The 26,199-nt window shown below is 59.7% G+C and overlaps 1 protein-coding gene across 1 annotated transcript; it reads right to left on the minus strand.

The window, feature by feature from the left end:
* Positions 1 to 1,733: 1,733 nt before the first annotated feature.
* Positions 1,734 to 18,686, minus strand: GPR157 (G protein-coupled receptor 157). Its single transcript, XM_004607234.3, has 4 exons — positions 18,224 to 18,686; positions 5,221 to 5,434; positions 4,313 to 4,507; positions 1,734 to 3,937 (listed from the first exon to the last, which is right to left on the minus strand). The coding sequence occupies exons 1-4, from the start codon at positions 18,604 to 18,606 to the stop codon at positions 3,725 to 3,727; spliced, it is 1,005 nt and encodes a 334-aa protein (XP_004607291.3). The 5' UTR covers positions 18,607 to 18,686; the 3' UTR covers positions 1,734 to 3,724.
* Between the last annotated feature and the right edge of the window lie 7,513 nt (positions 18,687 to 26,199).

The following is a 26,199-nucleotide window of genomic DNA, read 5'->3' on the forward strand; positions in this document are numbered from 1 at the left end:
GCTGGCTCTGCCCGCAGGGCGGCCACCCAGCCACCTGTGACCCCATGTGCCCTCCCCCAGGTCTCAGCCGGGTGCCAGGTTCTGCAGCACACAGGGCAACCAGGCCGATGCCCACGTCAGCCCTCCCTGGCGGCAAGCACTCGGGAAACTGCACACGCCATCAAAGTGCGACTGCATTTTATTCCAAGGAGCGAGGCTGTGACCTCAGTTCGGAAGGTCAGGGCGCGGAGGACAATCTGGACGGTGAAGAAAACCCACACTGTGTTAAGCCCCCGCGGGAGGCTCGTGGGAACGTTCTGTTTGATCGCCATGGGCGTGGAAGAGCCCGCTGGCACCCGCGGCCCGGGCCGAAGAATCATCTTCGTTTTCGAGTCAAGGCTGAAGCGGTAGAGGAACGGGGAAGGCGCCTGCCTTGCATGCCGCTGGTCTGGGTCAGATCCTCAGGGCAACAGAAGCGTCCCTAAGCCCCCCCAGCGACCCTGACTGAGTACAGAGCCAGGAGTAACTGAGCACAGTGGCCCCATAGCCAAACAAAACAGAACAAACACAGTGAGGGCCAGAGAGACAGCAAAGGGGGGCGGTGCTTACCTTGGATGGGGTCAACTCTCGCACCACATATTGTCCCCCCAATTTCCCTGACCACAGAGCCAGGAGTAGCCCTGAGCACCCCTGGATGTGCCCTTCCCCTTAATAAACAATGAAAAACAAGATGAAGCGGGTGCTGGAGGGATAGTACAGTGAGGAGGGCGCTTGTCTTGCATGTGGCTGACCCAGGCTTGATCCCTGGCACCCCGGATGGCCCCCCGAGCCCCATCAGGAGGGATCTCTGAGCACAGAGCCAGGTGTAAGCCCTGAGCACTAACAGGTGTGGGCCAAACATAAATACATGAATAAACAGAAAAGCAAAACAAAGGTCAAAGGTGGAGACAAGTACACAGCTGACCTGAGTTGATCCCTGGCACCACACGAGGCCCCCTGAGCACAGCCCGGGGGCAGGGCCAGGGGTAAGCCCTGAGCACAGCTGGACTTGGCCCCCAACCCAAACAAAGAGAAACTGTGAGATCCAAGAAGAGGCGGAAAGAGCCTGTCGTCTGATTAAAGACCCCAGCCTGGGCCGCAGAGCTGCAGAAGCAGGCGAGGTACTTGCTCTGCGTGCAGCTGACCGATTTATCGCCCCCCCCAATTCCTCCGGGAGGACCCCCCAGCACAGAAGTGCAGGCAGACTTCAGGGGGGCGGGGAATGCAACGTGCCCTCCCCAACACCAAGGCGGAATAAAGGCCAGATCCTGAATGTGCGTGCGGAGGGTCTGTGCAGAGAGCAGCCTGGGGGTGGGGGTAGAAGCCAAGCAGGGCCCTGCACCCCGGGAGTGGGGACCCTATTCCTGCCCCCACTCGGCCACCAGAGCTAAGGAGGTACATGTCAGGGTACACTTCACTGCCACATGATCCCCAGGGACATACCTCCAGTCCCCGTAGGGCAGGGACCTGGGAGTACCCGATATGACAGCCCCGTGTGGGAAGAGTTCGTGCACCTCCAGACATTCCTGGAACCCCAATTTCCTGTGCAGGTGTGTCCTGACCAACCTGCAGAGTCACGGACTCCGCAGCCTGCCTCGGTGCCCAAGCCAGCCTCTGCCAAGCTCTGCGCTCCTCTTCCCCTCCTGCCCTCCCTCCCTCTCCCCTTCTTCCTCCCACCCCCTTCTTCTTTGCAACAAGCACCTTCCTCAATTTCTGCTCCCTTCTAGAAGCGGAAGGAAGGCCAGTACCGGCTGGATGCCCCTGGTATGCTGCAACATACTGGCTGGACCCCGAGTCCCTTGGCTTAGGTGTTTTTGCTAGTGAGTTGCCCTAATAACAGGAACTTATCTGCGGGGTCCAGAATTTCCCACTAGTCTTAGGGGCATAACGCCCTTTGCTAGTTTTTCTTGGGGGGAGGGTTGGGGGCAGGGAGTTGAGGGGGAAGGGTGCTGGTGAGGATTGGGCAATTGGAACGCAGTACCCAGTGGTCCTCAGGGGCTATGCCTGGCTCTGTAGCCCCTGGAGGCACTTTGGGGGTTCTGTGTGGTGTTGGGATTTGAACCAGGGGGGCAGCTGGCACAGCCGACACGGCTGCATGCGGAGCAAGTGCCTTACGTGCCTGACTCTCTCCACAATCGTTCTGAAACGGAGCCTAAGGAGCACTTTGAACTTAGCTCTGCGGGGTCTCTCCCTGCAGAGTCTCTCGCTGCTGCTGGTCTTGCTTGGGGGAGGGCAGGGGATAGGCAGCGTGTCCTGCACACGTGGCACCTCTGGACCGTCCAGGACCCGTGTCCTCATGTGCATGAGGCTCAGCACACCACTGGGGGTTTGCAGAGCTCTTCAGGTGTCGCAGGGAGGGACCCTGCGGAAGGAAGGGACTCCTTCCTCTCTCACCTCCTGTGGGGACAAGGCAGCCCGCAGCACGGAGCAACTGTCCTCTGAAGTAAGAGCCAAGCGTGGGGCCGGAGTCCCAGGGAAGGAGGTGCTGATGCTCATCTCCAAGATGGAGATGGCTCGAGCGGGAGCACATGCCCTGATGTGGGAGCCCCAGGCTCCATCCGCTGTGTCTCAGGGGCCCCCGGCACCACCACGTGTGCCCCCAAATTAATTCCTTCATTTAGATGCTTCAATCCCAACCACTTTTTTGTTTTAATTCTCTTTTGGGGTCTCACGCGGTGATGCTCAGGGCTTACTCCTACCTCTGCAACAGGAACCACTCCTGGTGGTGCTTAGGGGACCCTATGGGATGCCAGGGATCGAACCCGGGTGGGCTGTGTGCAAGGCCAAAGCCCTCCCCGCTGTGCTATGGCTCCAGCCCTTCCTTTCTCTTCCTGCGTTTGGGCCAGGCTCAGCGATACCCAAGGTCTGCGCCCACCCAGAGGCTCAGGTGTCTCTCCTCGCGGTGATCAGGGAACCAGGCAGTGACGGGGACTGGACATCGGCGTCCTGCGTGCCAAGCATGCACTCGGCCCTTGAGCTATCTCCCGAGCCCTGGAGGATTCTCCTCAGCACCCAGCACACCAGACTCTGCTTTGGGCCGGCTCCCCACACAGTCCCTCTGGGAGGACTTAGCACCAAACAACCCTCACTTTCATCTTTCCCTGCAAAGCATTCACCTGGGAAGAAGCCAGAGCGCCTCTCCCATACCGCCTCAGTGCTCCAGGGGGCCCCAAGAACCTGCCCTCCCCCTGCCCCCCACCCGGGAGGAACCTGTACTTTAATGACTGGGGGAGGGGGGTTGGAATTTGCACCTGTGCTTCAGTCACCTCCTGCATCCAGGTAGCCCCCCACAGAGCGGGTCAGAAGGTTGAGCTCTCGGTCTGGTTTTGGCTGTGTCCACCCCGGTCCACAGGAACACGGGGCGTGGGGGGGCCTTCCGTGGACCAGCAACGCCGCCCCCCAGGCTGGCTGTCGCGGGTCTCACGCGTGCGCTCTGGGTGTCCCAGCCTCAGCGTCCTGATGTTTTATTAGTCTGGTCACAGTGTACAAGCCTCCATTTCCCCTCACATCGTAAACAGTGCGCTGGGAGCGAGGGACCGCGAGTTTCTCTGAGTCACAGCAGGAGGGGCCACGTGCCTGCGCCCCGCAGCCTAGGAGGTAGACGCAATTGGGCCTGCCGCAGTGCCCCGAGCAGCAGCGACACCCACACGGCTGCCAGCCCTTGTCCCGGGCTTGGTCACACCGAAGCGCGCAACCAGGGATGCGCTCAAGTGCTGGGCAGTTCATGTGGGCTCCGAATGGCACCCGAGGCATCTCCCGCACTGGCGGGCGCAGGGACCTTGGCTGGCGCCGGGCTGTCCGCCGGAGGCTGGGCGGGGCAGCAGCAGCAGCAGCTGGAGAAGAGGCGGGTGCGAACGGCACGCGTGCACAGGACGAACATGATGCAGTTGGCACCTCCCTGAAACGTGTTCCCGATGCCCTGCCAGGGAGAGAGGCCGTGTGAGGGTCAGGCAGGGAGGGGGCAGGAAGAACTGCCCTGGCCCCGCCCACTGGACACGATCACCCCGCCCACTGCGGATTCTGGCTCCTCCCCTGACCTGCCCAGGGGCTTCTGATCCCGCCCACTGGCATTGTGGCCCCGCCCACTGCAGATCCTGGCTCCTCCTCTGACCTGCCCACGGGCTTCTGATCCCACCCACCATGATCTGGCCCCGCCCACTGTGGATCCTGGCCCCTCCCCTGACCCGCCTGTAGGCTTCTGACCCCGCCCACTATGATCCTTGGCCCCGCCCACTGCATGCTCTAGCTCGGATCTCCTAGGACCATGCGGCCGCCCCAGGGAGGAGGGACCTACGTGCAGAACCACGAGCACCGGAGTCCGCACAGCTGGGGAGCCGCACAGCGTCAGCACGAAGCGCACGGTGCTCCAGACTCGGAGGCAGATGAAGATGATGGGGATGAGGACCAGCTTCCTGTCGGCCACGGCAGGGTGGCTCTGCAGCCGGTGCGCGTCAGACAGGATGGGCCGGTACTCGGAGAGTGCCTCGCGCTGGGGGGACACGCGGCCCAGGTGAGCAGGGGGGGGATAGGGGTGCTCTGCCCATCCCTCCCCTCGCCTCTCTGCCCCACTCCACGCACGGCTCCCGCCCCGGCCCATCCGCTCTGGGTCGGGACAGTGTCCTTGGAGTCTCTTTCCCCCTCCTCGGATGCACAAGCAAGTCCTGTGCCTCTCCAAAGAGACCCGCGTGGGGGTGTCACAGCCACAGCCCACTGGTCACCCTTGATCACCGCCTCCTCTCCGCCTTGGAGGGCAGTGCCCAGGAGGTATTCAACAGACCACGGAGAGGCCTTTGTGCCTGTGTGGCAGTTAGCCTTTTGCTTTAGGCCACCAGGCCTGCTGCGGGCACAGTGGGCGGGGACGGTGGGGCGCGGGGGCCAGCTCGCCCTAGACTCCCGGCCAGCCCAGCCGGAGTCTGGGTTCCCATGGCTGACACAGGAGAACGAGGCGATCAAGATTTTCCCCACCAGGGGCCAGAGCAGTAAGTACAGCGGGGAGGGCGTTTGCCTGGCATGCGGCTACCGGGTTCGATCCCTGGAACCGCATATGGTCCCCTGAGCACCACCAGGAGTGATGCCTGAGTTCAGAGCCGGGTGTGACCCAAAGAGCAAAGAAAAGGAAAAAGATCTTCCCCACCCTTCGGGCATGCTGCCCGCCCGGCTGGGGGCAGGAGAGGCGGGAGCCCGGCCCGGCCCCCCACGCACCGCGCCGCTGACGTGCTTGCGGATGAGCAGGTAGAGCACGGGCAGCGCCACGTAGGCCAGCAGCTCCCACAGCTTCCCGGTCAGCAGCATCCACAGCACGCGGTCATCAGCGTCCAGGTCGACCCAGCACCAGCCCACCGACACGTCCGAGGCATCGTAGCCGATCTTCTTCAGCGCCACTGCTGCCACGGTGATGGCCAGCGGAACCCCCCAGCTGCAGAGGATGGGGGCAGGGCACAAGGTCAGGCAGGGCGACCCAAAGAACCCAGGCCAGGAGTCCTCACACCCACCCACCCACCCCCTCCCCTGGGCTGCGCTGTGCCAGGGGCCGCAGGCTGTGGTCTCCTGCTTGGACACCCCTCCCAGGGTCCCCGAGACGGGCGCTGGGAGGCTGGGGTCGGGGACGTCAGCGCCTGCCCGCTTGTCACATCACCCTTACACTCGCCCAAGACTGTGAGCTGGGGCACACACACGGGGGTTCCCAGGCCCACCGACCCGAGCAGGAGAGGACATCTCGCTCCTGAGAACCCCTGACCAAGCTCGGGCTTCCAGGGGTCTGTCAGGTCATGGCCCCCTCAAGGGCAGGTTTGGGATCAGTTGCGCCCCCCACCCCCTATCCCAGGAAAGCATGTTCGATGGTGGGGGGCAGCGGGGCAGGAAGAAGTCTCAGTGGGCACCCGCCTGGACTCAGGACACCAGGATCTCCTCCCCGCAGGGAGGCTGACCTCAGCAGGGTATCACGAGGGCTCCGAGGCCAAGCGTGACCCTGCCCACATCCTGCCCCAGGCATCCCGGTGCCAGCCCTGTGGGAGACGCAGCGGTTCCCGTCTCGGGGGGCAGGACACAGGGTCTGTGTCGTGGGAGGTGCCCAGAGGGGCGAGTTCAGTGATGGGTCTGGTTCCCACACTGGTCCAAGTGGGAGAGCTTGGGGCGAGGCCGTGGCTCCTGTGGCAGGTGGTGGGGGGCCACATGGGGGGCCACAGGCTCCATGGGGCAGGGGCCTTCCCCGCTGGTCACCAGGCACAGGAGGGGGCCCGGCAGGAGGAAGGCTTTAGGGAGGGCTGGAGCACATGTGTGGGAACCCACACCACTGGATAGGACCAAACCAAAGCCCACGCGGGCCCAGAGTGGCAGCCGGCAGGGCACCGCCTTGACCGCGGCAAACCAGGCTGGACTCCCAGCAGCCCACATGGCCCCAGGCTCCACCAGGCATGGTCCCTGAGCACCGCTGGACATGGCCCCCAAGCAAAAATCAAACCAAACCAACAGGGAAGAGGGAGGGGAGATATCTGAGCCCCCGCCCCGGGAGCTGGTGCCTTTCGTGGGTGAAAAGCTCCCTCCTTTGCACTGCACGGTGCTGGGGCAGGTGACCGGGCCACACGCTCAACATGAGACTGTGGTGTACCCGTGGCTGCCACTTGGGGGTGCCAGCGGGCGGGGCGCTGCCTCTTGGCGCTGGACCAGGAGCCTTCCCCGCCACATTTGTGTGTTTTACTGACATATTTACTTATTAGGGTTGTTTTAATTTGGTTTGAGGGCCACAGCCACTGTGCTTGGGGGCTACTCCCACCTGGGTGCTCAGAGGTCACTCCTGGGGGATGAGTCCAGGCCTCCTGCTGGGAGAGCCCGTGTTCCTGCCCACTGAGCCATCTCTCCGGCCCTCTCTCTTCCTGTCATAGGAAGGGTCACAGTTGTCAAGTCACACACCCCACTGTCTCAGGACACCAGCTGTCCCCGCTGTGAACTCTCCGAGGGCCGCTGGCTCACTGCTGCGGCTTCCGTGTCTAGAACACGTCCACACATGCTTGGGCAGGACAAGGCCTTGAAGGAGGAAAGTCCTGAGTGTGTGTGTGTGTGTGTGTGTGTGTGTGTGTGACTGTGTGTGTCAGTGTGTGTGAGTGTGTGGGGACACACAATCACTCTAACAGGGGGTCGAACTGGAAGGGACCGTGAGGGACACACCAGGCAGAAGGCAGGAGTAAGTCTGAAGTCGGGGTGCCGGTGGGGCTGTTTCTAGCTGAAGCTCAGAGTGGGGGTGTGCCCTGAGCCCAGTCTGCTCGGGCCCAGGTTTGGGCTGAGGGTCCTAGCGCGGGGCCAGGCCTGCTGTGGAGGTGGTAAGAGGTGACCTCGGGGAGCGTGGGAGTGGGGCGGGAGGGGCTGTCGCCCCGCCCCAGCAGGCTCAACCTGACGGGAGCCGGGGCGAGGCCCGAGCAGGAGCCGGGCTGTGTGTCTGTGTGTGCCGGGAGGGTTAACCAGCAGCAATCCAGAAAAATGCACATGTGCATGTGTGTGCACATGTGCACGCATGGATGAGTGTGCATGCGTGTGACTGTCTGTAGATTCCACTGCGATGAGTGAGGAAATGACCCAGTGCTGCAGTGAAGGTGCACTCGACACCATGTGGTCCCCAAGCACCCTCCGGAGTGATCCCTGAGGGCAGAACCAGGAGTTACCCCCAGCACCGCTGGGTGTGACCCCCAAAACCAACCTAACAAAATTGGGGAAAAAAAACACCCAAACCCCACAAAATACACACTGCTCCTTCCTGGCTGACTGGCCACTGCTCCTGCCACCATCAGCTCCAGGGGACTCACCAGCGAGAGCCTGGCCAGCCCCAAAGGGGTCCAACAGCGCCAGGAGTAGACACAGACTCACCCACAGGGAGACCAGGACGGAGGGAGGGCGGGGCTTCACTCGCCCTCTGACGCAAGTAGCTGAGGACTGGGAACATTTCTCTGTCCCGCTCTCTGTCCAGAGACGCGCCCAGCAAGGTCTATTGCGCAGGCCTGTAGTCACTCTGGTGGGGGCCCCACACCTGCAGGTGCTGGGGGGGGGGTGTCACGTGCAAGATGCGCTCTAACCACTGAGCTACATCCCTGGCTCCCCAAGATCAGTGGTTGGTTGTTTTTTTTTTCTCGCTTTTTGGGTCACACCTGGCGATGCACAGGGGTTACTCCTGGCTCTGCACTCAGGAATTACTCCTGGCGGTGCTCGGGGGACCATATGGGATGCTGGGAATTGAACCCGGGTCGGCCGTGTGCAAGGCAAATGCCCTCCCCGCTGGGCTATCGCTCTGGCCCCAAGGTCTGTGTTTTAAACCCAGGCTTGTTCTCTGGGGTGAGAGGCACTCTCAGTGGACCAGGGGCCAAACCCCGGGCTTCCACATACAGAGCAAGTGCTCCAACCTCAGAGTCATTCCCTGGCACATCTAAATAAAGTTTTATTAGCACCCAGCCACCTTCCTTCACAAGTGGCCTGGTGGCCAGCAAGTGGCCAGAGCCATGAGCGACAACCCCCTGCTGCTCTCCAGGAAAGTTTGCTGCCCTCTACTTGCCAGCTCCGACTTGTGTCCATGACACAAATAATCCCACCATGCTGACTTCAAGCCACGACACACCTCACTGGGGACACAGGCACGTCATCCCACTGCTCCTCCCAGACAGATGCCCGCCCCGGCAGAGGTCAGCAAAATGCACTGAAATCAGGAGCTCCGAGTATTTTTATTAGTTTCATAGTTTAACTGTAATGAAATTTTTGTAAGTTCAGGGGCTGGAGCGATAGTACAGCAGGTAGGGCGTTTGCCTTGCACGCGGCCGACCTGGGTTCAAATCCCAGCATCCCATATGATCCCCTGAGCACCGCCAGGAGTGATTCCTGAGTGCAGAGCCAGGAGTGACCACTGTGCATGGCCGGGTGTGACCCAAAAAGAAAAAAAAAAGAAATTTTTGTAAGTTCATTGTAGGTTTTTCTAACTTAATTTCTGTTGGTTTTCGGCACACCAAGCAGTGTTCAGGGGACACCCCCCCCTGAGGTTCTTGAGGAACCATATGGCACCAGAGCTCGAACCTGGGCCTCCTTCATGCAAAGCCTCCCTCACGCTCAGACCTCAGAGCCATTGCCCTGGCCGGTCACCTCATGTTCAATTATGGTCACATCCAACCAGAAGCTCACGAAATGTCCTAAAGTACAACGATGGGGTCTCACAGCTGGCCCCCAGGGCCGCGGGGCTGGGGCTCAGTATCCAGCCCCACCCTCACATGTGTGAGGGCGTGCGGGGAGGAATGGGTACGGGCATCCCTTGGTCGTGGGGTGGTGCTGGGAGGTGTGAACCGTCGCCCCTGGATTCTGTAAGACTGTGCGGCGATCACATTACACGGGGCTCGAGGAAGGAGAAGCAGCTGATGACGGAGGAGGGCCCGGAGGAGGACGAGCTGGTGTGTCGGACACACAGATCAGCCGGGCTGGGGGTCCCCTGAGCTGTGGGGGCGGGAAGCTGCTGCACCTCGTGCGGAGGCGAGCTTGCCAGATTCCCGCTTTCCAGAGACGCCTTTGACCTCAGCTCAGGGCCACGGGACTGTTTCTGAACCCTCCCGAACACGGTGCTGTCAAGTAGAGAATGAACGAATTCTGAGCCAGCTGGGACTGGAGAGGCAGCGCAGGGGTTAAGACACCGGCCCGTCCCCGGCCAATCCCAGTTCGGGCCCCGCCAGCGTGATCCCTGAGCACAGAGCAGGAGTAAGGTGAGCCCTGAGCAGCACCAGGGTGGCTCCAAGACCCCTCGAGCCCCCAAGTCAGGAACAGGGCCAGCTCACTCACTGCAGTGTGGGGCAGCCGGCACTCCGGCTGGGAACGCCCTGAAACCGGCGTGGCCGGGCGGGGCTGCGGCGATGCCCAGCCGTGGGTGGCACAGAACTCTCCTGGCTGGGAGACACCTGTGACCCACATTCCACACCTGACAAGCTGGCACTAGTGCCAGGCCCAGCTGCTCCCCACATCAAGAGTCTGTAGCTCCCTCCCGAGAGGGCGGGCAGCTAGGGTCGACCCGGGCATCCGCCGGGCAGACACAGGTCACGTGTTTGGCCTGGCCAAAGCTGCCCCTCTCCACACCTGGGGCTCCGAGGTCACCTGGCGAGGGACCGGAAGTCCACACCCTGAATAGAATCACTACCAGAAGGCCCCCCAAGAGGAGACAGGACGGGCTTAAGGCACTCGCCTTGAACGTGGCCGACCCTGGTTTCATCCCCAGCACCGTATCTCGTCCCCTAAGTCCCCCCGAGCGTGACCCCTGAGCACCATCAGGTTGGCCCCTCCACCAAGCCAAACCAACCGAGTTAACAAGCAAGATACCGGAAAAGAACCCGCTGCTCCTGCCGGCGCCCGGCCCAGCTCGGCTGAGCGTCTCCCTGCAAACCGCCAGGCGCCAGACTGTGAGTCCCTTAAGTCTCGGGGCAGACTCGGTGGGACCCCCGAGCACCACAGCCCAGAAGGGCGGCCGCCAAAAAAGCCGAGCCTGGGTCTCGGCTGAGGACTGGGGCTCGGAGCCGAGCCCCGGCCCCGGAGACTCCAGGGGCCTCCCCAAGGGGAAGAGAGGAACGGGAGCGGACAGGGCTGGGCGGGGCCCGGCACCCACTCCGGGCTCCCAGGGCGTCTTTCTGCCTGTACAGGGCCCCCACCCAGCAGTGCTCAGGGATCACCCCGGCAGGGCTTAGGGGCCCCTGGGTGATGCTGGGGGTGGTACTGGGGTTGGCCGTGTGCAAGGCAGGCTGCACTCCAGGGCTGGTCCTTTGGGTTAAGCTTGGGGGCAGGGGTGGGCCCTCGGGAGTTCAGGGCAGAGGCGGGGGTGGCAGAGGGTGGGGCTGGCTGCCATGGCTGGAGCCTGGGCTCTGCCGGGCGCCCCCTGAGCCCGGAGCGCCCATGCCCGGGGGTACTCTGACCTCTGACCCCCTCCTCTGGGCTGCCAGGGCCCCCCAAACATGCTCCACAGCAGTGCCCCCTGAAAGCACTTTAGGGGCACAGATCACTTGTCCTTTGGGGGGCCCTGCTGTCGGGTGCAGTTCAGGGAACCCCCGCCTGCACCCTAACTCAGGCACCACCCGCTGAGGTGGGTCAGCTCAGCCTGTGGCCTCCCTCTGGCCCGTGGGAGCTTCCGGCGAGGAACTGGAAGACCTTCCCTTTGCCCTTTGGGGCTCAGGTTCCCTTTTTCTGTGCTGACCCTCCCCCTCCCACAGCAGGGATTGACGGGACACCTGGGGCGTCAAGATCCTTCTTCCCGGAGAGCCTCCCCGCGGGCTCCCGAGGGGTCCGTGCACTCGGGCCTGGGCCCACACCTGCCTGGGCCGGCCCCCAGGACTCCCCTGTGGGCCCAGGAGAAACCCCAAGCCTGCTCCAGCGGGCAAGAGTGGGGGACCCATCCCTGAGATGTGGAAAGATGGGGTGCTCGTCCCCAACACGCCCAGGGCTGCAAATGCCCCACTCTGGCTTGTCTGAGGGTCCCCCCACTTGTGCTGGGGAGAGGGGCTCAGGGGGTCCCCCATCTGTTCTGGGGAGAGGAGTCCACGGGAGTCCCCCACCTGTTCTGGGGAGAGGGGCTCAGAGGGGGTCCCACCTGTCTGGGGAGAGGGGCTCAGAGGGGGTCCCACCTGTCTAGGGAGAGGGGCCCAGGGGAGTCCCCCACTTGTGCTGGGGAGAGGGGCTCAGAGGGGGCCCCCCACCTGTCTGGGGAGAGGGGCCCAGGGGAGTCCCCCACTTGTGCTGGGGAGAGGAGCTCAGGGAGGTCCCCCACCTGTCTGGGGAGAGGGACTCAGGGGGTCCCCCCACCTGTCTGGGGAGAGGGGTTCATCCAAGGGGCTCCGAGGGCATTTCCGGCCAAATCACCGGAGGCCGTTGGAAGGAGGCGGGGCGGGGGGGGGGCAACAACCCCACAGCACGGTTCTGAGCCCAGATTCTCAGCGTTTTCTTGGGTGAGCACTGTCAACCGATGGCACGAACACGTCACCCCCAGGGGCAAAGCTGGGTGTCCGTGTATGTGGCAGCTATCCTGGCAGCTAAGAGCCAGGACTGCACACGGCACTTGTGAGAACCCGGAGTCTCCCACCCCCCTCGGCCACCACCCACGGGTGCCTAGCAGGATGATTTACAGGGCCCGGTGCTTCTCTCAAGAGACACCGATTCCTTCCCAGAGGGGACAGACTCCCCTCGGAGAGGATTTAGGTGTCAGGGGAGTCCAGTCGGCAACGTGCTATTTTTTTTTTCCTTTTTGGGTCACACCTGGAGATGCACAGGGGTTACTCCTGGCTCTGCACTCAGGAATTACTCCTTGCTGTGCTCAGGGGACCATATGGGATGCTGGGAATCGAACCCAGGTCAGCCCTACTCACTGTGCTATCGCTCCAGCCCCAGGCAACATGCTCTTAAATGACTTCAGAAAAAGCCATCAGCGAGGCTGCATGTACAGGGTGGTGGCGGGCGTGTGTGGGCAGCGGGAAGTCCATCACTGTCCAGTTACAGCGTAGTTTTGTTTCGGTCTCTTGGAGGAGCCTGCAGTGGAACCCAGGGCTCCTGCAGAAGGGTCCTGTGCTCCCCCCCAAGCCGAACCCCAGCCTTCACCTCTTAATTCCTCAGCACCCTCCTCACCAAAATCTCGGGATGGGGGGGCAGTACTGGCGCTGCTCCCCGCCCAGACGAGACCCCGAGCGGCCTCCCACGAATGGCTCCTCCGCTCCTGATCATGACCATGATCCCAGGGGCACACAAACCAACCTTGGAACCCAGCGGCTTCTGGCAGAAATCACTCCGGACTTAATTACTAAACTACCAGAAATCCAAAATCATATGCTCTTCATTCTTAGCAGTAGAAAACAAACTATCAAATGATGCCTTTTCGGCAGGTCTGATCATTGGGGGGAAATTCCAAATAAGAATAGTGGGTTTTCTGTCGAAACGTTGAATGTAATCAAAGAGAGAGTGAAGTGAAAATCATCTGCCACAGGCAGGGCAGGGGGATGGGATTTGGGGTATACTGGGGTTCTTGGTGGTGGAACATGTGCACTGGTGAAGGGCTGGGTGTTTGATCCTCGTATGACTGAGACGTAAACCTGAAAGCTTTGTAACTGTCCTCACAGTGATTCAATAATAAAATTAAAAAAAAAAAAACAAAAAACTCTCCTCACCAGGCTGGCTCTTCATGCCCGTGTTCTCCCCCTTGCTTGTCTGCAGAGGCCCGTGCTCCTTCTCAAACGCTCACTTCCCCTCTTCCCCTCACCCAAGCTTGGGGCCAGAGTGATAGTACAGCGTGTGCAGCGCTTGCCTTGTCTTGCATGCGGGTTATCCCAGGTTCAATCTCTGGCCTCCCACAGGGTCTGCTGAGCACCGCCCAGAGTAACTCCTGAGTGCAGAGCCAGGAGTAAGCCCTAAACGCCTCTGGCTGATCCCCTCACCCCCTGAACAAACAAACAAACAAACAAACAAAAGAACACTTTGCAAGCTTCATTCAATAAAAATTATCTTGCTTCACAAGAAAGGTGTGTGTGGGGTGTTCGGACGAGCCTCACGCATGAAGGTACCCAGGTGTGTGGGACCTGGGGCTGAGACCTCCAAGCCTGCTCAGATCGGGACTGGGCCTCTACCGTCCAGATTTCCCATTTTCCAGTAGCTAGGTGGTCACACCCAGGGACTGCCCCCGGCACCGTGTAATCCTACCAACAGCCAACATCCAGAGACTTAAAACCAAGCTCCCGGAAGCAATGTCTTATAGCCTAGTTCTCCCTCTGGGAGAATCTGGCAAGCTACCGAGTTTCCTGCCCACATGGAAGAGCCTCACAGACTCCCCGTGGCGTATTCAAATGCCAAAACCAGTAACAATGCTGGGTCTCATTCCCCTGACCCTGAAAGAGCCTCCAATGCGGCACCATTGGGAAGGACGAGTAGAGAGAGGCTTCTAAAATCTCAGGGCCAGGACGAATGAAGACATTACTGAGACTGCTCGAGAAATTCGACGATCAACGGGTTGTGGTGGGGGTGCAATTCTAACAAGGTCACGAGATAATCTGGGAGGGCAGCGGGAGCTGTCCATTCTGGCCTTGGCGCCCAGTGAATCCCAATGGCTCCAAACGGTGAGGAGAGGCCCAGCTTGCCAGCCCTAGCAGTTACTGCTGATCCCCCAGCTAAGAAGGACTCCCGTGAGCCCCGTGATTAAGCCCCTCTGGGGGTGAAGTCTGAGCTGCCCTCAGAGGGTCCTCAGGGACCCAGCCTCAGGCTGGGGCATTGCTTTCCCTCTTCTGGATGGCTTTTTCCGCCATGAAACATTGATCTATTGACTTGCATACTTGCCTTGCATGTGGCCGACTTATGTTCCACCCCCAGCACCCACAGGGCCCCCCAAGGACCGGGGAGATAAGACAGTGGACAAAGTACTTGCCTTGCACATGGCCAACCTGAGTCTGACCCCTGGCATTGCATCTGGTCCCCCTCAGCCCCGCACCCACTGAGTGTGACTCAAAAACACAAAGATGGGCTTAATTTCTTAGCATAAACACTCTTCACCTTTAAACTTATTCTTTTGCGATTTATTTATTTTCGTCATTTTGGGTCACACCTGGTGATGCTCAGGGGTTACTTCTGGCTCTGCACTCAGGAGTTACTCTTGACAGTGCTCAGGGGACCTGAGCACTGTGTATCAGGGATCGAACCTGGGTCAGTCATGTGCAAGGCAAATGCCCTCCCCACTGTACTATATCTTCGACCCCTAAACTTATTTTTCACTGTATCATTGTATCTCTGTCATCCCATTGCTCATCGATTTGCTCGAGTGGGCACCAGTAACGTCTCATTGTGAGATTCGTTGTTACTGTTTTTGGCATAGCGAACACACCACAGGGAGCTTGCCAGGCTCTCCATGCAGGCGAGATACTCTTGGTAGCTTCCCGGGCTCTCCGAGAATAAATCGGAGGAATCAAATTTATTCCGGGTCGGCGGCATGCAAGACCTACCCGTTGTGATATCGCTCCAGCCCAAAATAAACTCCAAAAAGAAACTTATTTTTAGGGACTGGAAATAGTGCAGAGGGTCCCGGTGCTTACCTTGCATGTGGCCGTCCCCAGTATGTTCCCCTGCATATGTCCCCGGAGCCCCACCCGAAGTGATCCCTCTGGTTTGGGTATAAAACCAAAACCAAACCAATATACCCAGGTGCAAGGGTCACAGCTAGTCCTCCAAGGGGGTGCAAACCATATCTTGCGGCCCCTCTATCTGGAGGACACGGAAACTGTGGCCAGGTTCTCTCCAGGGTAACTCGGGGCGGGGGGCAGAGAGGGGGGCTCCGCTGCATGGGCAGCTTCGCACGCAGTTGGGCTGTGCTTGGTGACAGGTCCCTAGAAATAGGATTACGGGTCAGGTGTGAACCAACGCACGCACCCCCCTCCCCCACCATGTGCACGCGCGCACGCGCACACACACACACACACACACACACACTCACACACAGAGTTTTGCCAATAGGAATGTGGGCAACTGGCAGTTCAGGTGCTCCATATTCCACCAGTATTCTGCCCTAGGATTTTCCCCCTCAAACGGGAGAAAACGTTCCCTCACTGTCTTGCGTTGTCTTGGTAAGGATGGCTCTGCTTTTCCCATAGATGCGCACCAGCTGCTTTCACACTTTTGTTTTTTTTTTTTTTTCTTTTTGGGTCCCACCTGTCGATGCTCAGGGGTTACTCCTGGCTCTGCACTCAGGAATCACCCCTGGCGATGCTCAGGGGACCATATGGGATGCTGGGATTCGAACCCGGGTTGGCCGCGTGCAAGGCAAACGCCCTAACCACTGTGCTATCACTCCAGCCCCGCTTTCACTCTTTTGAAGGGAGTATCCTCTGTCCATTTATCGGGGAAATTGCAGGGTGTTTTATTTTTATTTTTTTGAGGGGGGCCACAACCTGTGGTGTGCAGGGGCTTCCCCTGGCTCTGTGCCCCTGGAATTCCCCTGGGGATGCTCCGGGGAGCCTGGGTGATGCCAGGGCTGAAATGGGGTCAGCGACGTGCTGGGCTGTGTACACATCGGAGCCTGAAACCCCAATGTCTGAACTTCCTTAGGGGACAGACTGCCACCTTCCGTCCGTCCCACTGTCCCACGCTTGCCACCGCTGAAGGGTGTGATTTTCAGAACCCTGCACGCGGGGAGATTTCTCACGCCCACCAGCCCCTCAGCCAACACTCCAAAGAAAGACGGAGAGGGCGTGGGCCAGGAGGTCAGGGCGACAGGGACGGGCCAGGCTGTGGCCGCCACCCCCAAGGCCTCAGGCCAGCCGGCACGGGCGAGGGCTTCGGGAGGAAATTCCCAAGGTCAGTTCTCCAGCTGGGACTTGGAGATTCTTTTATTTCTTCTAAGAACCAAGCGTCCCCGTCAGCAGAGGAGCGGTTCTGTTCTTTTGCTGACCAGAGGGAGGCCTTTTCCTAGCATCACAGACAGCACCCTGGGGAGTGACCAGAAAGCGTCCCAACTCAGTTGGCTAGAAGGCTAGGTGGGAAACTTGTCTTTTCTTCTTCTTTTTTTTTAAACTTTTGGGCCACATCTGGCAGAGTTCAGGCCTTACTCCAGGCTCTGCGCTCAGCAATCACTCCCGGCAGGACGCAGGGGGTCATAAGGGCTGTCGGGAACTGAACATGCAAGGCAAGCACCTTAACCACTGGGCTATCTCTCCAGCCAGGAAAACTGGTCTCTGCTGCGCCAGTTTCTCTTTATCTGGGTCAGTACGTTGACTCAGGACCTGGGAGAGCTCAGGGACAACGCCTGCCCCGCCAGTGCGTGGCCCGTAGGGCTGCACGTTGGGTCCCTGGCATCGCCCCACCTGCCTCTGTCCAACCCTCAACCCCCCAGGCCAAACCAAGTCCCTAATGTATCACAACCACAACAGGTGCCAGTCCCCCGTGATATGACAAGAATCACACTAACCAGGGCAGGGCCAGGATGCAGAGAAAAAAAAAAATCAGTGACTCAATATTTGGCTTTTAAAAGGAAGGAGGAGAGAGGAGAGAGTCCTACCGGACAGACCTGTGATGGCTCCTTCTCGGGAGCCCGGGGACTCGGTGTCCACACCGCCCGGGTCTAACCACCCGCCAAGGGCCTCAGACTTGGAGGCAGAAGTCGGGGTGGGAGCCTGCAGTGCTATTTAAATGGCTCCTTGCAAACTTGGACAGCTGAGAAGCGGGTCAAATAGTCTGCCAGGGACCAGCTGGCCACCGTACAGCCACCGTGGAACCTAGAGGTCAAGTCACTTTTGCAGGTTGGTGACCTCACTGCTGCGACACCCCAGTGAGCCGCGCCAGAGTGCTGACGGCGCTGGGGCCTGGGAAAGCGCCTGAGTGTTCCGCAGACAGGACCTATAATTAGGGCGTCTTCGGGCACTTGACTGTGGGGGTGGGGGGAAGGAGGAAAGAAGCGAGGAAACCAGCGTAGAGATTCCGCCTGGGGCTGGCACGGGCCCAGAACCTCAGCATTTGAGCCGAGTGATAGTACAGCTGGGAGGGTGTTTATCTCACACGCGGCTGACCCGGGTTCGATCCCTGGCATCCCACGTGGGCCCCAGCACCACCGGGAGTGATCCCTGAGCGCAGAGCCAGGAGCAAACCCCCCAAACAAAAACAAACAAACAAACAAATAAAATGAGTCTCAACATTCAGCCCCTGCTCCAGGCTCACTGAGCTACTTTCAAGGCCAGGCCAGGGCCTTGGTCTTCTCTGCTCTCTGCTGGGGGCAGCTGGCCGCTCTGCCACTGACCTCGACCTCAGGTAGAACAGAAATCACAAGACACTGGGACCTCAACTCTAGGGAAACCCAGAGGGAACAGAAAGAAGGCGCTGGCTGTGACCTTCACAGATGCGCCTTTCGGAAGGGTGGACGCTGGCGGGTGCCACACCCACCGAGCAGGCTGGGGGCTGCCAGCCGCCCTGCCCGTCCACCGCCAGACCCAGACCCAGAGCCAAGCAGACCCCGGCCTGGACCTCCAGGGAGAGGAGACTGAGGCACCCACCGCCGCCTTGACCCGTGCTGGGACACGCGCAAAGGGGTGAGCGCTGGGGCTGCACCCAGGACTAGTGCCCCGGAGCCACGACGGGCCTGAGGGGCTGCCTCGGGCCGAGGGAGACGCCCCAGCCCCGGGCGCACGAAGGCCAGGCGGTGACAGGCGGGACACAGGCGCCGCCCAGGGCTGTGGGGCCCGCGGCCACCCACCTGATGGCGTGGAAGGCCCAGAAGAGGCGGTCGGCCCGGGGCCCGCGCGCGGCGCGGACGATGCTCAGGTACAGGTAGAGCGCGATGGCCACGGTCCAGAAGAAGGAGCTGGTGTTGGCGAAGGCGGAGAGCGCGCCCTGCAGCACGCAGTCCCACGAGGGCCCCGCGAAGTCGCGCAGCGCCCCGTAGAAGTAGGAGGCGGCCGACAGCAGGTCGGCCAGCGACAGGAAGAGCAGCAGGCGCCGCGCCCGGCTGCGCAGGTCGGGCCACAGGGCGTGCGTGGCCACCAGCAGGCCCGAGCCGAGCGCGGACAGCGCGCACGACAGCAGCACCACCACGCGCTCCGACGGCATCACCTCGGTGGGCGGCGCGGGCGGAGGCATGGCTGGGGGCGGCGGGCGGCGGGCTGGGCGCCGGCGGGCGGCAAGGGGCGCCGCGGGGACCGAGCTCGGGCCGCGCGTGCGGCCACAGCCGCCGCCGTCTGGGCTCCAGCCCGCCCGCGCCCCGCGTCCAGCGCCCCCGCGCCCGCCCCGCCCGCGTCCCGGCCCGGGCCGCGCCCCGCCCCCGCCCAGACCACGCCCCCGAGGCCTCTCGCCCCGCCCCTTGACCCAGAGACCCGTCGGAGCCCCGGCGCCCCGCCCCGCCCAGACCACGCCCCCGCGGCCTTCTGCCCCGCCCCTTGGCCCCGAGACTGGTCGGAGGTCCGGCGCCCCGCCCCTGCCCTGACTACGCCCACCACCATCATGCCCCGCCTCTTGTCCCTGAGATCCGTAGGAGCCCCTGCACCCCTCCCCTGCCCTGGCCACGCCCCCGCGTCATCACGCCCCGCCCACAAACTCAAGCCACGCCCCAGTTTTGGCTCCCCTAGGTCCCCATCCCTTGCGCGCGGTTCCGCGCACCGCCCCTGCGCCCTGAGCCCCACCCCTGGACCTTCCCTGTTGCCCCAGCGCCTTGACCACATTAGGTCCCTGCACCCTCCGCGCCCCCTGCTTGGCCCTCACCTGCTCTAGCGTCCCGGGTTCGCGTGCCCTGCATGAGCCACGCCCCTGGCCCTTCAAGCTCCAGCCCGTGGCCCCCGGGTCCGGCGCTGCGGCCCTGAGTCCCTCCCACGCAGGGCTACTGCCAGTTGGCCGGGACGTCCCGTCCTGGGCAGGGAGGGACTGGCATTTTCAGGACTAATGTTACGGCCGTGCCTCAGCCTGTGTTTGGGGCGTGGGGGTGGCGGCATTCCTTGCAAAGGCGACGAGAACCGCTCCCGAGAGGCATCCTAGTCCCGGGGCCTGTTGCCCAGTGTCGCAGCGGAGGGGCTGCCTAGCCAAGGCCCCGTTTCCAACTTTTCTTAGAAATGCACACGTGGGGGTGGCCAGGAGACAGCCTGGAGGGTGAGTGCTTTCCTTTGCCTCCAGGAGGCGGCTGGGTGGAGGCACCTCAGGGTCCCCAGAGCACCCCACAATGACGGTGAGCAAAGCAAGGCTACAACAGAAGTACAAACTGTTTTTTCCACATCCGCCTATTAGGGGTGAGCTGGAAGAAGAGAATACCTGTTCCCAACTTTCAAAGCTTCATTTCACACACCTTCAGACGGGCCCTTTGAAGTGTACAACTCAGCAAGCTTTTGCAACCGTCCTCTGTCATCACTAAGATGTTTCCTTACCCCACCCCACGCCGGTGAGCGTGCACTTCCCTTTTTGGCGGCCCCCAGTCCCCAACCTTCCAATCTGGATCTGTGGCCTCAGGGCTGTTCACTGAGAGAGAACCAGGCCACACTGTGTAGTTTCAGGATTTACCCCCCTCCCTCCCCCCGTTGTGGAAAGTTTGTGTTCTCTGGCTTTTTACACCAAAGGTTCCCCTGGTGGGCCGTGACCCTTCGCTTGGCCATTTATCTGCTGGTGGACCTTTGTGACTTTATGAATATTTTACCTGTTTCCCCCCTCGCTTGCTATGCTTTTTTCCCACCCAGGAAACCACCACCCAAACCAAACTCACGAAGATTTGCACTTCTTCCTCGCCGGCAAGGTGCTGATATGACGTCTGAGTCTCTGCGGTGATGTTTTTTCCATGTACGCTGCCCGAGAGCGGCCTGGAGCAGGGTTTGCAAGGAGGAAGTGTGAGTGTGAGTCCCCAGACCTTGCTCTTTCTTTGCGATATTGTTCTGGCTGTTTGAGGATGGACTTGCTTTGTTTGTTTGCTTACTTTGGGGGCCATATCCAGTGGTGCTCAGAGCTTTCTCCTGGCTCTGTGCTCAGGGATCACTCATGGTGGTGCTTGGTTGGGAGACTGACCATTTGGGAATCGAACCCAGGTTGGCCATGTGTGAGGCAAGCACTCTACCTCTGGCCCTAAGCATCAGGTTTTTTTTTTAATTTATTTTGTTCGAGTGGGCACCAGTAACGTGTCCATTGTGAGACTTGTTACTGTTTTTGGCATATCGAATACACCATGGGGAGTCTTGCCAGGCTCTACCGTGCAGGCAGGATACTCTCGGTAGCTTGCCGGGCTCTCTGAGAGGGAGGGAGGAATTGAACCCAGGTCGGTCTCCTGCAAGATAAACGCCCTACCTCCTACCCTCAAACTGAAGCAATAGCACAGCGGGTACGGCAAGCTACTGAGAGTATCCCACCCGCATGGCAGAGCCTGGCAAGCTACCCGTGGCATATTTGTTATGCCAAAAACAGTAGCAACAAGTCTCACAATGGAGACATTGCTGGTGCCCGCTCGAACAAATCAATGAACAACGGGATGACAGTGCGACCATGCTACAGTTTTTATTTTAATTTCTTCAATAAGATATTGGGGCTTTCACTGAATCTGTAGGTGAATTGACTGAATAATGATACTTCATAGTTGAAGTAATGATACATGAATTGAGTGGATAATAATACTTCATAGTATTAGATATTTTCTGTGCCTGTGAGATTTTTTTTTATTTACTTAGATAAATCTTTAATTTCTTTCCAGTGGTGCTTTGTAGTTCTCACTGAATGTCAGACTAGGTTTTGCACCTATAAATGTAAATGCTTTTGTGGGGGGTGGGGGAGCTATGGTACAGCAGGCAGGGCATTTGCCTTGCATGCAGCTGACTCAGGTTCAATCCCCGGCATCCCATATGGTCTCCCAAGCACCGCCAGGAGTGATTCCTGAGAACAGAGCCAGGAGAAAACCCTGAGCACCATTGGGTATGGCCCCTGAAATAAGCAAGCAAACAAACAAGAAAAGTTGATCCTCAAATAGTTGATCTTCCTGAGTGCAAAGCCAGGAGCAACCCTTGAGCATAGCCAGGTATGGCTTAAAAGAAATAATAAATAAAATAAAAAGTAAGTATGCTTTTGCATCATAAAAGGCACAAATTATAGCCATTAATGATTTTTTTTGTCATGTAACCTTATGATTATGAGATTGAAAAGTGCCTGGGACACCACTTAATATATAACTTGAAAGCAAATACCCATCGAGAGTAAGAAATGGGGGCTGGAGAAATAGTACAGCAGAAAAGGCACTTGCCTTGTACATGTGTGACCCAGGTTTGAACTCTAGCACCACAGATACGATTCCCAGCACTGTCAGGAGTGATCTCTGAGCACAGAGCCAGGAATCAGCCCTGAGCACTGCTGGGTGGGACCCAAAGAGAAAACAAAAAGTCAGAAATATAACCCCACCAGCACATCAGAAATCTCATCCCAAGGATCATCTTTCCCATACTCACTTCATGGCATTATTATTATTATTATTGTATAACAACAAGCCTCACAATGGAGACGTCACTGGTGCCCGCTCAAGCAAATCGATGAACAACAGTGCTATTGTTTTCAAATAATTTAACTGCCTCTCTAAACAAAATAAAATGGTCTGCCTGTAACTGAATGTTTTATACATGGAATCACAATATGTTCTTTTGAGTTTTTTTTTCTTTTCCAAGGTTCAAGGCTGTTTGTTTTTGCATGTAGCTACAGTTTATTCATTATCATTGCTGCATAGTATTTACTGGTAGAAATATTTGTGCTCTCTACTCTTTTTGGACTGGAGCGATAGCACAGTGGGTAGGGCATTTGCCTTGCATGCAGCTGACCCGGGTTCGATTCCTCCGTCCCTCTCAGAGAGCCCGGCAAGCTACCGAGAGTATCCCGCCCACACAGCAGAGCCTGGCAAGCTCCCCGTGGTGTATTTAATATGCCAAAAACAATAACAACAAGTATCACAATGGAGACATTGCTGGTGCCCGCTTGAACTAATGAACAACGGGATGAAGGTGAAGGTGATACTCTTTTTGGACATTTGCATTGTGTCTGAGTGTTGGTATTACAAGCAATGCTTTCCTGGCATCTGGAAACCTCCGGAACTCAATTGCCACCATGCTCATGGCTGCTCTCCACACCTCTGGGGCGAGCCTCACCCATGAGTGAATGTATTCCTGGACCACGTGGCCGCAAATGTGGCCGCGTGATACTTCATTCCACACACCCTACCCGTACTCCAAGAGTACTGCACCACGCTTGATGGGGTTCAAAGTAGGAGGCAACCAGTCTTAGAGGCAAATATTTCTTTTTTATAGATATATAAAAGCACACAAGGCTCAACTTTAACAACATGCTAGTGATCTCTTACAGAAGGTCTTAATGGCCCCTGGGTAAAAATACAGCAATCTTCACACTCTTTCCTCTAGGGATTCCTTTTTGTAGCATTTCCGCGATTTTTCATGACAAATAACACAAAATATATTACTTCGGTTCTGCTTTGGGGCAGGGATTGGACTTTGGGATCGAAACATCTGAAATATGGTGGTGAGAAAGTGTAATGGTGGTGGGATTGGTGTTTGAATATTAAATATAATCAAATATTGTGAACTACTCTGTAAAATAAAAAATTTAAAAAAAACAAGCAGTGCTTGACTGAGTATATACTCTCTTCTTTAGCCCTAAAAGCTTGCTAAAAATAGTTCTCAGCAGCTGAAGCAAGCACGAACTCCACCCTGCAGAGAGCAGAAGAGAAGCTGTCCCCTGTCCGAGTCACTTCCGAAGCCCCCTGGCCCTCCTGTCGGCAGCCAGGCCCCACCCAGGAGCTGTCAGTGAGGCCTTTCAGATTTCTCCCGAAATAAATGGTTCCGGCCTCGGGTTGAGCAAACAGCCCTGGCTGGGCGGCCCCTGGGGTGGATTCTCTTCAAACCGTGAGGGCTGGGGGACAGGGAAGGTTTGGCAGGAAAGCGTGGCGCCCACCCCCCTGGGCCAGTGGCTGACTCTTGGGGATTAAGTGTGACACGATTCATTGCCTTGGCACTCAACTCGGCAGTGAAGGCCCTTTCGACCTCCCGCCGCCCAGGGAAGATGCGGAGACTGGGGGGTCACAGGCTCCCGGCCGCCTCACTTGGAGCTCATTTCCCACAGCCCGCGCCACTGGGGCTGCTGGAACCCGGCCAGGCGTTCATCGGGAGGTGGGCAGGAAGGGAATCGGGACCCCCCAAGTTTCTGGGTCAGAGTCAGGGATTCCGCCTCTGACCTCAGAAGCTGCCAGGCCTGCGGGTCTGACATGGACCAGCAGACCCCAAATCACCCGGGAGGGGCCCAGCTGCTTCCCGCCGGAAAACGGCCTCAGCCACATTCTCTCCTTCCGGTCTCCTGCCCTCCTCCGTGCTGGCCTCTTCCTTCTCGGGGAAGTGGGGACGCGCTCAGACGGAGGCTCCTTTTGACCCGGAGTCACACAGCTGTGCCAGGCCAGCTGGCTGCTGTCCGCTGCTCCGTGTCCCGCGTCCAAAGGGGCCGTGTCCAAGGTCACAAGAGCGTCCCTTGCCCTCTGATTGGCCGCAGTATCAGGCCCTGGGTCCAGATGGGGCCCTGGCCAGGGCGGGCGGCCCCACGCGCCTCCTGCTTTGATCTCACCCATTTCCAGTTCCCCGAGACGGCCACACAACCCTCCTCCTCCGATGACAGCAAAGGGGAGACACCCAGAGCTCCCCGTGGGAGGACACGGGGCTGCGTCAGGAGCCTGCAGAGACGGCCTGGGGGCAGGGCAGAGGGGACGCTCCTGGGGCGGGCAGTGTGGTGGCCGGGCCCGGGTCCCTGAGGAAGCCCAGGCACATTCTGGGCTCAGGGGCCTCGCGTGCGGGGACACCACGTATGGGGCCCTCAGACCTCCGTGGGAGACGTTCCTGCGTTTCCTGCCTAGCACCTCCCCCTCCCCCACACCAAACTCGGAAGCTGCCCCCACCCGCTGTGATCTGGGCACGGCCCTCCCACCCGCAGGCCCCTGAAGACCCTGGTTTCGACAGCAGCTCCCGGGCGCCCTCTGACCCCTGGGGAGTGGTTTTGGGTCAGTGGGGCCCCCAGATCTGGGTCTCCCCCTCGGGCCAGGCCCCCACTTAGGGGTCTGCCGCAAGATACAAAGCTAAAGCTCGAGTGACTGGGAGGGGGCTGGAGGGGTCATCAGAGGCCACAAACAGAATGTCGGGAAGTGCCCCCCCACCCCGTCCACATGTGGCCCCTCTCTGGAGTAGGAACTCAGAGGGGGCAGCCCAGGACAAGGCCTGTGACAGCGTGGACGGGTCTCTGTAAGAAGAGAAGCCCCAGGGGCTGGACAACAGTCCAGCAGGGAGGGCGCTTGCCGTGCACGCAGCTGACCCGGGGTCATTCCTCAGAATCCCTTATGGTCGCCCCAGTGCCACCAGGAATAAGTCCTGAGCACAGAGTAAGGAGTAACGCTTGAGCACCGCGGGGCCCGGCCCCCAAACAAAACAGAGAAAATAACAAAGAGAAAGACGCGCCAGAACGCCCACGCTCCACCTGCCGCCCCCCAGGACCGACGCCCCCAAGCCGCCTTGCTTTGTTCTCACAGTGGGGCCAGGGCCAGAGGGAGGAACTGGGAACGGCCCCTGCCCCACCCCCGCGCCCCAGGAGAGCCCGGGCAGCCCACCCCTTCTCGGGCCTAAAGCTGAAGAGGAAGTCGGAGGGTTTGGAGCTGAGGGGCCCCCTCAGAGGGACGCGGTGACGTTAGTCAGTGCTCCTGAGCAGAAATCCCGGGGGGAGTCCCAACCCTGCGGCACCCGCCCGTGGTCCTGGGCAGTGCGGAGAACACGGGGGGCCGGGGTGGGGGGGAGTTGTCAGCCCTTGAGTAACCTAATCCCCAAGGAGAGATCCAAGAGTGGCCCCAGGGGCCCCACTGCTCTGTCTCTGGCCCCGCCTGGACAGGGGACATGAGGCGCAGCGGGCTCGGGCGGAGACAGGCGCTGGACCCTGCGCCAGAGGCGTGTGAGGCCAGCGCGGCCCCCTGGAGCAGCGGCGGGGGGCGCCTGCTTCCTGCCTCTCGGACTCGCTGTCCACAGGCGCTGGCCACGGAGGGACGCCTCCTCGGTGAGGCTGCTGCTGGCCTGGCCACCCCGAAGGGCAGCCACAGAAGCCGTGAAAAACCCACGCGTTATCACCCCGACCCCGCACCGTCACGGGGCCGTGCCCGGCTCTCTGCTCGGAGCTGCTCCTGGCCGTTCCCTGGGACACGCGGTGCCGGGAACAGAACCCTGCGTGGGTGCCTGGTCCTTCGAGCTGTTTCTCCAGGCCTCTCACACGCTCACCTTCTCTGGTGTGCACAGGACGTGACATAAATGTCATGTCTGGGGAACCACTGCACGTGTGTGGGGGGCCACAGGGGGTGTCCTTGTGACACCATTGGGTCTTTGGCTGGACAAACAGGCACGTAAGAGATGGGGCCCAGGGCTGAGTCCAGAGACGCTGTGTGAGCCTGCTGGGTAAAAGTGCAGCCGCCACACAGACGTCAAGGGACGCGCTAGGGCTCAGACGTACGCGCTGAAGAGTGTTATAGAGAGCCAGCGAGTGAGAGGGCTCTAGGAATTCACTCCACAAACGCTTTTAGGGGGTCCAGGTTATAGTGGGGGAACCCCAAGGGGCTGCGTGTCAGAGCTGGGCACGGGAGTCATGTGAGTAGAAAGGTGCCTAGTTTACGCACATTTCGCGTGTATTTGTGGCAGAATAGAT

The sequence above is a fragment of the Sorex araneus genome, chromosome 5, assembly GCF_027595985.1.
Source record: "Sorex araneus isolate mSorAra2 chromosome 5, mSorAra2.pri, whole genome shotgun sequence".
Lineage (NCBI taxonomy): Eukaryota > Metazoa > Chordata > Mammalia > Eulipotyphla > Soricidae > Sorex > Sorex araneus.

Bases quoted from the DNA above. Each gene is read 5' to 3' on its own strand.
- GPR157 (XM_004607234.3), bottom strand. From the start codon at position 18,606: ATGCCTCCGCCCGCGCCGCCCACCGAGGTGATGCCGTCGGAGCGCGTG. The intron at 5,435-18,223 runs GTGGGTGGCCGC...CATCCTCTGCAG, and splicing joins TGGGCCTTCCACGCCATCAG to CTGGGGGGTTCCGCTGGCCA. The intron at 3,938-4,312 runs GTAGGTCCCTCC...TCTCCCTGGCAG, and splicing joins CGGTGCTCGTGGTTCTGCAC to GGCATCGGGAACACGTTTCA.